The sequence below is a fragment of the Corvus cornix genome, chromosome 21 (assembly GCF_000738735.6).
Source record: "Corvus cornix cornix isolate S_Up_H32 chromosome 21, ASM73873v5, whole genome shotgun sequence".
Taxonomy (NCBI): Eukaryota; Metazoa; Chordata; class Aves; order Passeriformes; family Corvidae; genus Corvus; species Corvus cornix.
In genome coordinates, this window is record NC_046350.1 from 6,327,774 (window position 1) to 6,340,155 (window position 12,382).

Sequence of the window (12,382 nt, forward strand, 5' to 3'; positions counted from 1 at the left end):
AGGGGGAATAATCACTTTCCACCACACAAAGTAAAAAATAACTAATTCTCCCAAAAATCTGAACCTTAAGGGGAACATAAGCGACGCAGTAGAGATTAACATAGCTAATAGCCAGGAGGCTGTGAACAGAAATAAACCTTGTTCTGAAACTAGAAATCTCAGGTCCTGAATGTTCTCAACATCTTAAATGCAATTTGTATATCATGGTGTACTAAATATATGTAATTAAGGCATCTCACGTAACATGATTTTCTTTAAGACGCTTATAAGCTTCAACATGAGCAAGTTTCTAACAGCCGAAATTACCAAGTTACTAATGATAAGGAGGAATTTAAATCTGAATTATTGCTACAAAAATAACATTTTGCTATGAGAATATGCATGAAATTATTGAAAGTATGAGAGTTAATACAGCATCATTGACTAAATTGAATCATTTTCCTAAATACACATTATGAGGTCTAAAAAAATAACTCGGGCTGCTCAAGAAACGTTTTGAAGAGAGGGAGGAAGGATAACTAATCCCTCCCCTCTGAGCTATCACCCTTAGGCCTAGTTTAGGATTCCAAATCCCACTGAATCACACTGGGTCGGGAGCTGGGGAATTCGCTACCTCAGACACCGCGTTCCGACAGCGGGAGCGCACCTGCCCGGCCTCTCGAGCCGCGGCCGCCCACAAGCCGCGCATATTACGCTGTATCCCAGCCTTTTTTAGCACGAGTGCCCGTTTTCCCGCACATCACTCGGTGTCCGTGCTTTGTGCTCGCCACCAGCGCCCATCTCCCCTCACGGCCCGGGGGACGCGGGCGCCGCCGCGGGGCGCGCACGGACACACCGCGGCGGGGCGGTGCTGCGACCGCCGGCTGCCGCCGCTTCTGATTGGCTCCGGGCAGCCGGACGCGATTTGCATCGCGGGTTGTGATTGGCTGGGGCTGGCGAGGGGCCGCCTCCGCGCGCCCCCGCTGCGCGGCGGAGGGACCGGCTCGGAGGGCGGTGCCGCTGGGACCGGGCACCGCCAGGAGGCGCTCGCGGAGCAGCCGGCTGTGATTGACAGGGCGCGGGCGGGAGCACGCGGGCTCTGCGCCGCGCCATTGGCGGGCTGTGCTGAGGGGGCGGGGCGGCGCGCGGCCATTGGTGGAGCGGGGGGCGCTCCCCCCGTGGGGCGGGCGCGCGGCCCGCGGTCCGTCAGTGCGGGAGCGGCGCTGGGCGAGCGCGGCCCCCGTTCCTCCCGGCGCGGCTTCGCTCTCTTCCCTCCCCTTTCTCCCCTCCCTCCTTCCCTCCCTCGCCCTTCCCGCTCCATTCCCGGCAGCGGTGGGGGGGGGGGGTCTCCCGGCCTCGGTGGGGACGACGATGGGGATGGCCGGGTTCTCGCTGCGCTGCCCCGCCGGCTGCTGACCCCGCACCGCCCGCGTCCTGCGGACACCCCGCGCCAGGTGAGGGGGCTGCGCTGAGGGAGCTCTGTGCTGGCAGAGGGGGGTCGGAGCGGGGCGGGGGTGGGTGGGCGATGCCGTAATGCGGAGGGGGAGGCGGCGGTGCTGCCGTACGCATCTGTGGGGCCCCGCGGAGGGCTGAGGCCGGGAGCGGGGGGAGGGATGGCTGGATGGATGGAGGCAAAACGCTGGATGCTCTTGAGCTGCCAGGGCAGCGGCGCAAGGGCGTGGGGCCCCGTTCGGCCTTGCCATCTGGCCGATGCCATCTCCTCATCCCCCGGGACTCTTCCCTCCGTTCCCTTTCTTCCTTCCCTTCCTCTCCTTCCTTCTTTTTTCCCCGCGCGGTCGCTGCCCGGCCTTTCCATCGGCTGGATGCCGCCCGCCGTGCCGCGTTCCGCCGTCCTTCTCCCCCTTTCCAGTTCGGATTAGGCGGAGGCGACAGCCGCTTGTTGGGGGTCGGGGGGACAGCCCTTCGGCTAGCCGGGATTGTGGCAGGAGAGGGTTCTCAGGGAGGCGTCCCGCCCTGTGCGGCGGGCCCGGGCCCGGCTGGCTCGGCGCGGCTCCCGGGGCAGCCATGTTGGGAGGATGAGCTGACAATCCTGGCGCTCGGGCGGGCGGCGGGCCCGGCGGCACCGGCGGAGCGGGGGCAGCGCTTGCGCCCGCGGAATTCGCCAGAAGCAGATGGCGAATTTATGTCGGTTTTCCGGAATGTGAACACGTTCGTACCAAATTCTAAAGGATATTTCGCTTCCAGCTCCTTAGCTCAGTTCTTTTTGCTGTTGCACAATCCAGTGTTGGTAAATAGCCATGTGTGCGTGTGATCAGGTTTCAGTGCTTCGCCAAGTTCTGCAGCACTGTTCGATCTGGCATCTCCACCTGGTACAGATATAGCAGAGCGTGTGTGTGAGTTCAGCTGAGGGATCACACTGTCAGCACTGCCTGAGCCTCATGCGGCACCTAAAATTGGCTCTGCTGGGGGCCCCTTGTTCAGAAACCCCTGCTGCCCCGAACAGCTGTTTTGCCAACGTTCCGTGTGCTAATCTCTGTCCTTGTTTTATTTCTTTAGAGCTCTTGCACTGATTAAGTTACGAGCAATTTTTTTGGTTTAAAAGTTAGCACATTCTGTGATACACAAATATGACACAGTGACCGGTTATCTTAAATAAAAGTGATTCTTCTTTATTTGTGATGTGTGGTGGGTTTGGGGTTTTTTTTATTTGAATGCAGAGATACAGATTTTGAACGTTGTTTTGTAACCACTTTGAACTTGTTGCAGACTTCTCTGAATGTATAAATAATAATTTGAGTCTAAATCCCTGCTCTGCTTGTAACTTTACTTTAAAAAATAGCAATATGTTTGTATTTTGACACTGCTTAAAAACTGGTTTGCCAAAACTTTCAAATACATCCAAGTATTCAAGTCTTCATGTTTCTTCAAATATTTTTGTGAAAGTCCAGATCTAGTTGAGCCTATGAAGGGTGATTGATCAACACAGTTGGGTTTGTCAGCTTGAATACCAGTAAACAAACAAGGTATTTAGATGATTTTTTTAATGACACACTTTAATATTAAAATATTGGTGTGTGACTTGCAGGGTGGGTATCTTTAGTTTAAAATAAGTGTAAAACTAGAATGTAGGATTTGCTTTTTGCTGATGAAGCTCACTAATCAACTCAAATGTCATCTACCACCTGTTCTGGAGCCAGTGGTAGATCGCCTCGAAGACTCACACACGCAGTTGCCTTCTTGGTTCCTGACTGGATTCATGCAGACTGAGCATTAAAAGAGACACAGCTAGTAGGCTCCTTCCAAGACATTAGGGGGATGATTCATTCTAGCATGGATGGCAGCCTTCTAAGCCTATAATGAACATTTTAAAAAAGTTGTCTTTTATGAATATTGTTCTTCTAAATCTGTACCACGGACTGTATTATGTATTTTGGTTTTCTCTTTTTCAAGTTATGTTTCCACTCTGTAGTCAGCATTTTGTACTAGGAAGTGATACTACTGGTTAATGTGAATCCTGAAAAACCAGTTGCAATTTATTATCTGTGATGCTGTGTAACTTGGGGCTCATTTTGCCTTATTTTACCAGTCTGTGTGATGGGGGCAACGCTGCCTTTATGAAGTGTTATGACCAGTTAAAGTTACTGGTAAGAAACCTCAAAACCCCAACAGCTTAAATGTATGGAAAGCTTGGCAAATTATATTGGTTTTGGTTAATTTTCTTATTAATGAAAATTAAATCTTGCATAGGGAATTGATATTCAAAACACTTGAAATCCATGTGCAAATACAAGTAGGTATTTTGCTTACTTCAGCTATGAAAAATAGCAGAGTTGAGAACAAATGAGATTTAAAATTATACCACATTTAATTTTCCATCAGCACAAAAGTTAGGGTTGGAAAAATTGGTAATTGCAGAAGTCCAGCAGTTAAATTTTCATGTTGCCGGTGATTTTGTGACCTCTTCTGTGAGAATCTCTTCACAGTTGTGTTTCAAACAAGTCTGTCATTTAGCTAGTGCATATGGAGTCTCTGAAGGTGTGATTTTCATGCTTTCTTACTGTGAATATGATGTTTAGAGGTACTTGAGAACATTTTTTTATACATATATATACATATATATATATTTTTTTAAAGTAGATGATTTTTTCATCCCACCCTCTGTTTGCCAACTTCCCAGATATAGTTGTTGTCTGCAGAAATTAATGCAGTGTTCTGAGAGGTGTTTTTATGCAAACATCAGAAAAAAATTCTTTGTGGGACCCTACAGTAAGAAGGGAAAACAAACCCCCTACATTTTGTAAACAATATTATAAGAACATATTGGACAAAGTAAATTGTGTCACTGTGAACTTGATAAAAATGGATGTTTTGCACGTGACAGATTATTAAATGGTATTTCATAAACGGGATGCTGAGGGGCCATGTATAGTACCATTCCTGTTTCGAAGAGCAATATTCAGGGTCAGTTGGATAATAGTTCTGGGTTGTGTCGGGATTAGTCTTGTCACTTGGCTGTGGTGTGAAGGCTCAGGTACTTACGCAAGGGTCCTGTTAGGGAGGGAGAGCCAAAATCCACAGGGTAGATCCTGGAGGGAAGAAGTTCATAATGAAGCTCTGTGTTTGATGCTTTGTTCCACACAGAAGTATGCACCTCTGAGCAAGAGGGAATGAAGCAGTCTCTAGGACAACCCAGAACATCATGTGAATTCATTCCCAGTAGTTTTCTGCTCTATTCTATGTGCAAGATTTTAGTGAAGCTTCTTAAAATTCCATATTAACGCTGAGCTGGTGGTGTGGCTGTGTCATTAATCATTGCTCAACCAGTTTGCTGTACCAGTGACATTGAGATTCAGTTGGCTTGCTCCTAAAGACATTCTTCTAGTCTGATGAAATACCTCAGGTACCTGTGAAAGTAAGGAATGCTTTAAATTGCTTCTACTTGGGGGAGTAATTTAATTTCTGCCTTCACCATGTGATGGCATTAATGAAGTTTTTTAGTTTTATTAAAGACTTCTTGTACTGTGGGAAGATGTGTCATAAGTTGAATTAAGCATGTTTAAATAGTTTTACCGAGTGTAGAACTTATTTCAGAGCTGAAATGCTTCTCCTTTAGACCTGCTAGTAAGTTTTGTACTTCTGTGATCACAACCCTGAAGTGAGCATTTCGTTGGATATGTGGTGTGTTGATAACCAGAAAAGATGTCAGGATTTCTGGGTGCATGGTTAAGCCGAGTTGAGTTCTGCCCTGGGTAAGTCAGGTTCCAGATAGAAATGGCTGTGTTGAGTCAGACTGAGGATTAATCCAGCTCTGAATCCTCTCTTCAGCAGTGGCCATAGTAGATATCTAGGATAGAAGGATAAATCAAACATAAATAGTTTTCTCACTATGGTTTTCCAGGTTCTGTGTTTCTGTGCCATGGAGGCTTTCCTAGCCAAGGGTAGGAGCTTTTTAGCAAGGCTTATTCTTTGAATCTTACTGCTTTTTGAGGCTGTTAGACTTCAGTACTGACCGTATCCTGTGGCAGCAAGTTAAACTTCTCAGCTGTGGACCAACTGAAAAACTTTCTTCTAATGGAAAAGGCTGGTTGGCACCAATACAATAAAACCAGTCTTTTTTAACCCTACATTCCAACACTGTCCCAGACATGCTTTGAAGTTTGGATAGTGGGTGTCAGGGATAGTTTCCTGCAATGAAAGTGCTCCATCATTTAGATTTGAACAAGCATTTTGATAATGGAGATGAATTTAATGGTGGACATTTGCCTGAACATAGATAGTAATATTTACCCTGAAGGCAGTAATTCTTGATTCCTCTTCTTCCTTACAGTGTGTCCTTTAATCAGTAGATATACAAGTAGTTGATGAGTTGTTATTTCCCTTGAGAAGAGGACTTTCCCAGGACTGCAAGGGGTTCTTTAAGGGTACACCCTTTTCTCTGGAGTCATATGTATTGAAAGTTGGAGTGCTGTGGCCCATGACACATGTGTTAGTTTTAATATTATTGCTAAAGCATTGTGGCAGCAAGGATTGGCAGTGAGAGAACCTGGATATGGGGTATATGGTCATTGCCTCATGATGAAATTTAAGTAGCTCTGTCTTTGCTGCTAAAATTATCTTTGTTAGGTTAAGCTTAACACATGTTGCAACCAGATATTTATTTTGGTATTGGCATCCTTACTTTCTGGAAGAAAATCAAGTAATGAAAACAAGTATTTGTACACTTCAAAAGAACTGCTTCAGGTGACAGAAACTATTGACTAGGGAGACGGTGAACAGGTGCTGGTAAGTGTATTTCCAGTTCTGGCTTTGAAGTGACACCTTTTGGGGGGAAGGGAGGGAGCAGAAATTGCATTTATCAAGTAACTTTGAACCTTCCTAATTTTATCACCATCTTGAATGCAGTACCTGTAAATAACTAAATGATATTTTCCTCCTTAGAAAACACCAACAGGAAGGATAACTTGAAAGGCTCTTGACCCCTTCCAGTTCCTTGACTGTATTGCAAGCAGCCAGGATGTCGGGGGCTTCAGTGAAGGTGGCTGTTCGGGTCCGGCCTTTCAATTCCCGAGAAACCAGCAAAGAGTCCAAATGTATCATCCAGATGCAAGGCAATTCAACCAGTAAGTTTATTTTAATCTTGTAAGGGAGTCTTTCTCTGTTCCCAGCCTTCCTACTTAAATATTTTATTCTGTTGGACTGAGAACTGTGTACATGGTATCATCTAGAATTAATCTTCTGCTTTTCTGAGGCTGTCATTACAAACTAGATTATCTCTGAATGTGAGTAGAAAGTCTAAATCACAAGTATCTTGATTTTTATACAGTTGTTCATGGTGTTTGCTTCTGCTGATCTGAAAATTCTACAGAAAGATTGGAGTTCTAAAGTGAAAACCTTTTTGTTAACTTCAGTGTGTGGGAATATCATGTGGCTTGACAGATACAGGGGTACATTGCAGACCACCATGTGATAATTGTGGGGGTATAAGTCCTGCTTGGATCTGGTACTTTAGTTCTTGGTGTGCTTATTCTGTAGTATGTGCTTTTGGTTAAGAACATAATTTGGGTGAGAAAGCTGAGATGAAAAGGGTATCAAGTTTTATGCTTTCCAGAGCAGATGTCTAAATGACAGCAAAATAACAGACTACATAAAATCATCTTCTTTTCTAACCAATTAGAAGTGTTAGGCTTCCTAAATAATGGTTGTGGGTCTAATTTGGAGAACACTGTTCTGTGGGAAACTGAATGTGGGCACACCTTTTTTGCTTGTTTGGTTGGTTGTTTTTCATACTTGAGGTCAAGACAGTATTGACAGCATTTGAGGGGATGGCGTTCCTCATCTGCAGACCAACAGCTCTGCCCGTAAACTGCTCTTCTTGGGGGAGTTTTTCATTGTTAGGTAATCAAGTAGAGCCGTCTTGTCTGCAGCTGTAGGAAGCAACCCTCCAAGAGCACTGAGTTATTTCACTGTCTGATTACTTGAGTGTTTACTCATGCTTGTTAACACAAAGGAGGTTTCATACAGGCCTCTCCCTTTTTTTTTAGCCAGGGTTGTACGTCAGCCTGCTTGTTCTTCTGCAATGGAATTTAAGTCCTGGTTGTGGTCACTTAAATTATATAGAGTGTTTATGGTTTCATTGGAAGAGAGGTGTCATAGAGAAGAGAGCTTGTGTTTTAGTGGAGAAAATTCTTGTCTTCAGACCTTATGTGAAATACTACCCAAAGAAACTTTTTTGGGGTTGGATTTCAAAATTTCCATTTAAAGTAGGGGTGGGAAGGGTTTGAAGTTCTCTCATGTAGAACATATGCTTGTATCCCATCGCTGGATCCCAGTGTAGAATGGAAGAACTGTAGACTTCATTAGAGGACATTTGTTATGGAAATTCCACCAAGCTCTGGGCTCCAGCAGCACCACCGGGTACCTCTGTAATAGCTTTTCTTGCTGCAATCATCACAGCAATAATTTTGGATGCTTAAGATGTTTGAATTCCAGGAGCCTGTGGAAACACCTCAGTTGTGGTGCAACAAGGAGGGTGACCAGTCAGTCGCTGGCAGTTTGTTTGTTGGAGTTGGGGCTGTGGTGTAGGCCAGACACTGGTTCTGTTTCTGAACGCTGGAGCTGCACTACAGGGACATGTTTCCAAGAAACTACATCAGCTATCAAAAGGAGAAAAATACTTCCAATTTATCTAATTGGAAATTTCTTTACAGAAATGACTTCTTTTGCTGTATTTTGTACTCTGAAATGTTCTAATCTGCAGCCTTTTATTTGAATGCTATGGCTCTGATCAAGCTGGGTGGTGTGACAGATGGTCAGGCTTAAGTCATTGGGGCCATTACGGACTGTGGAAAGGAATCATCAGTTGCAATAGTTAAACATTGTTACAATCTGTGGGATATTTTTCCCTGTGTTTCCCTCTTAGAGGGGAAATACAAGAAAGCAATGGGCAGAGGAATAGTTTGAACAGAAGAGGATTGTATAATAAAGGATATGAATAAGGCATTGTTTTGTTTGGTGGGAAAAAAAGCAGCAGAAGTCTTTTCTCCAAAGAATCTCCTTAACAAAGTTTTCTGACACACATAACTTCCAGCTGAAATTCTTCAGCTGGTATGCTTTTAGGCTACGTGTTAGGTTTGGGGGACATAAGTGCCATTCTGCCAAAGATTCTTTTGTTTTCATGATGCTCAGTTTTTTGCAGCCCCACAGTTACATTATTGAGCTCCTCATTATTTGCTGACTAAAAGCTGAGCACATAAAGTGAAATTAGTGTATCTGAGACTCATATCTGATGCAGCAATTTGAAAATAAAGGGAATTCAATAGTAATTCTTGACTAAAGATTTCCTGCTTCACACCTTCAAATGTGCCAGTGAAGAGATCAAGGCTTAGATAACTTGCCTCTGAGAAGGTTGTTTTTTCATTTCCGCACTGATCAAGTTGACAGAAGGCAAACTGGAGAGGATGGTGTTTCTCTTGAGTAGTGACTATTTTAAGCCTCCAAGACAGTTGAAGTTCCCTTATCTCGGAATTCAAGCCTAATGGACGGTTGTGATACTGGATTGATGAGACAGTGTGAAGTCTGACAGCTAAGAAGTGATCTTGACTGTTACTTGAACTTTAATTCTGTATGTATTGATTGGCCAAGCTATTTTACAGATCCTTTGTGGGTCCCGCATTTAAACTTTGTCCAAGTCTAAGTTTTGCAAATGTATTGGCAGAGACTACTGCATTACAGTGAAACTGAGGCAAAGTGCTCAGGATTATGTTAAGGAAAGCAGTATAAAAATACAAATAATTAAGTATATGACAGATGTACTTTATTTATAAATCCTTTTAGATGAATATTGAAAAAAGGAGTGTTTTTTGACATACATAACAAAGTAGGTTCTTGAAGTCAGAATGCCACCAGGGTTCTTGCCTGACATTCTGCTTTTGTTCAACAGTTTTTGTGTGAATTTGGCTCTTTATGGCTTTGGGGATTGCCTGTCATTCACAGGGTGCTTGCCAGCAAAGCTAAACGTCCCTCTGGGTTAGAAAGCTTATACTCAATTTCATTACACAGTCCTTTGCCTGAGAAGCAAAACAACATAATTTGCTTGTGCACTCCTACAGAATTTACTTGTTATCCTATCTGGCTTTAATGTAATTTCCTCCTAGAAGATCAAGACCTTTAATCAAGATTCATAGTAGGTCTCTGTCTTTATAATTTCTCACTGTTTAAAAATGACAGTGCAGCTGAATACAGTTCTGTATATTTCTTAATCTCAGAAAAAGAGAATTTGTACTAAGATCTTTAACCCATAATGTTAAGGACACTGTGAGTAATTGGGACTTCTGTTTTTCTGCTGGAAGGATGCAAAATGTGGGAATTTTGAAATCAGTACTTGAAACCTATCTCTTTTTTTTTTTTCTTTTTTTTTTTTTTTTGCCTGCTCTACATGATGACAAAACTATTATTTTTTTCCTGTATGCTTGGAAAGGTATTGATCTGCAGTAATACAGCATCGTGCACTTAAATTGTCAGTCTTTGTCTTAAATACACGTTGCAAAACTGAGATTCTGCAGTTCAGCTGAAGTCACATGTGCTGACTGCATTAAGGGGCTGGAATTTGGCAGAAGGCCTGTGCTGCTTGGATCATATCTAATTGCAGATGGGATCCATTTGAATGATACTGCCAGAAGTTCTTCAGTGGACACAGGAGAAGTGGGGGTAGGAGAAGAGAAGGTAATGGAGGAATTCTTAGAGACAGGACAAATTAGAAGCTGTAAAATTCCTTTTTTTAAGGAATGCAATCTACTTTCCAAAGGAGAGGTAATGTCATCATCAAATTAGTAATGAAAAAACTCCATCAAAACAGTAACTGAATGGGACTGATTTCAGAAAAGGCCATCTTTTTTTAATAATTATCTCTTAGAAAGCATCCTAAGAAACATAAGCTTTGTTTTCAAAAGCACCTGCTAAGCAAGTGAATTTAGTAGACCGAAATGCTGTTTCTGTTCGGAGTTCTGTTCTGAAGAGCATGTTCTTTAAATTAGTGATTAGGTGGCTTATTGTGGCCAAACTCACAAGTGGCTTTTTAAAATTAATAGTTAAAGTATAAATAATGGTTTTCAGCATATCTTGATTGAATATGTTTTAACTTCTGCTTTTTCCAATTTTTGTTCAGAAATATTTACACTAATGCATCATGCCCACAATGTATTAATTATTTATTCCTGTCCAGTTAATGAATTGCTGTTTTTGTGGTGAGTGGGAAAAAGATTCTGCAGTGTAATACATGAAAGCTGACCTGTAGATCTAAGAGTGTTTTGTGTGTCAGTAGTTCTTGTGCTCATTCTTGTATGGGCTTTTGAAACGTAACAAATATAAACAATGTTGGCAGCTGCTGCCTTGGGTTATTGAGTTGAAAAACGAAGCTGTTCTGTGCCTAAAGACTCCCTGAATGTTGTGCTTTTTCTGGTTTGGCTTTTGTTTGTTTGAGGGTTGATTTGGTTTGGTTTTTTGGTTTGTTTGTTTTGTTTTGCTTTGGTTTTTTTGGTGGAAGTGATTTGATAATCCTGCATGTAAGTAAATAATGCATAAATAAAAACAAAAGAAAATGATGCAGAGGTTCAAGCTAGTAGCTACAAGACAGCATTTAGATACTAATCACTAGCAAAGACCCCAGCAGGCTTATTCTTTTAAAAATCTAAATAAGTGTAAAAAATGAAATGAACAAAACAAGGAAATAAGGAAGTACCCTACTTGGAATGTTTCTGTTGCAATTAACTGTGCACTAGATGAATGAAAATAGGGTTTAACATCTTGTGTGTGCGAGTGACAGACTAAACCAAAGTTCTCAAACTATAGTTCATCTGTGATTATTGTATGTTCTGGTTTGCCATAAACGATACCAGTGAAAAGGGGCACCTGCACAGTCCAGGTTATCTTGGAAGGACTGAGTACAACTGGATCCTCAGGTGAGGACTGAAAATTACCTGTTGAGATTTTAACTCGGCAGTAGTCTCTGTGTTTCAGTAATGTTGGCTGAAGGTATTGGATGTTTAATAAAAATAGGCCTGGTGAAGTGGTCCCATCTGCCAGCAACAATAGTCCCAGCTGCTGCTGTGGACATACGGCTGTCAGCTTCTCATCCAGGCATCCTTGGCATCAGAAAAGCTTGGTAAGACATTCTGGAGTTAATCTGTAGAGGTTGTAGGAAAAAAAGTATATTCTAATGGTTGTTTCGTTTAAGTTTTTTTTCTCCCTAAGGTGTATAAACCTCAGATCTAGACTTAAATGATTAAATTAAAAAAACCAAACCAAAACAGAAAACCTAATACAGAAGCATCTAATTTTAATTTCTGCTTTGTTTTCGTTTTTTCTTTACTTTTTTTTTTTTTTTTTAAGATGTGTGCTGCTTTATGCAATTGTTCTGGAGCAAATTAAAAAGGGGTGGGAAAGCAGGACTGAACTTAAAAAGCTTTCGGTTTATTGCATGTTTGTCTAAATTAGTGGTACTTGAAATATTATACAGAAGTCAAAACTATTGAAAGGTTCATAGAGTAAGGTAACCTCATCATTAATTTAGCCATCTCATTTATTGATATACTTTGACAGGGTATATTGTTAAATTTAGCCTTTCTCAGTGTCATATAGCTTAAAAAGTAGTAAGCTCTTTCAAAGAAACTTGATCCTAAGGGGGAGGAAAAAAAGAAGCATGGTTTGCTTATCTTTTTCTTTCTGATTAATTTTTAACTGTTTTCTTAACCAAAAGATGTCCTAAATGGTAATGAAACCCTGTTGTGTGTGTATGCCTTCAGGAGAATAATGAGTTTGGTTTTATTTCTGCATTGTTTTTCTGTAAATATAGTTTGGATAGTTTCAGGAAAGAGCTTGTACCATGGAAATAATATTTGGTCTAAATTATGGATGAAGAAAGGCCTTACAAGAAACTGGTTTTTAT

General features: G+C 42.2%; 1 protein-coding gene across 22 annotated transcripts in view; it reads left to right on the forward strand.

Moving 5' to 3' along the window:
- Positions 1-1,176: 1,176 nt before the first annotated feature.
- The window catches only part of KIF1B (kinesin family member 1B), an 82,500-nt gene continuing 71,294 nt past the window's right edge, over positions 1,177-12,382 (forward strand). For 8 of the 22 annotated variants that reach the window (XM_039563799.1, XM_039563791.1, XM_039563800.1 and 5 more), the window contains exons 1-2: positions 1,179-1,433; positions 6,379-6,560. In XM_039563799.1, coding sequence (XP_039419733.1) covers positions 6,455-6,560 — 106 coding nt within the window. In that variant the 5' untranslated portion in view covers positions 1,179-1,433; positions 6,379-6,454. Of the gene's footprint in view, positions 1,434-6,378; positions 6,561-12,382 lie in introns of all 22 variants that reach the window. The other 14 variants (XM_039563780.1, XM_039563782.1, XM_039563784.1 and 11 more) reach the window with 3 other exon arrangements.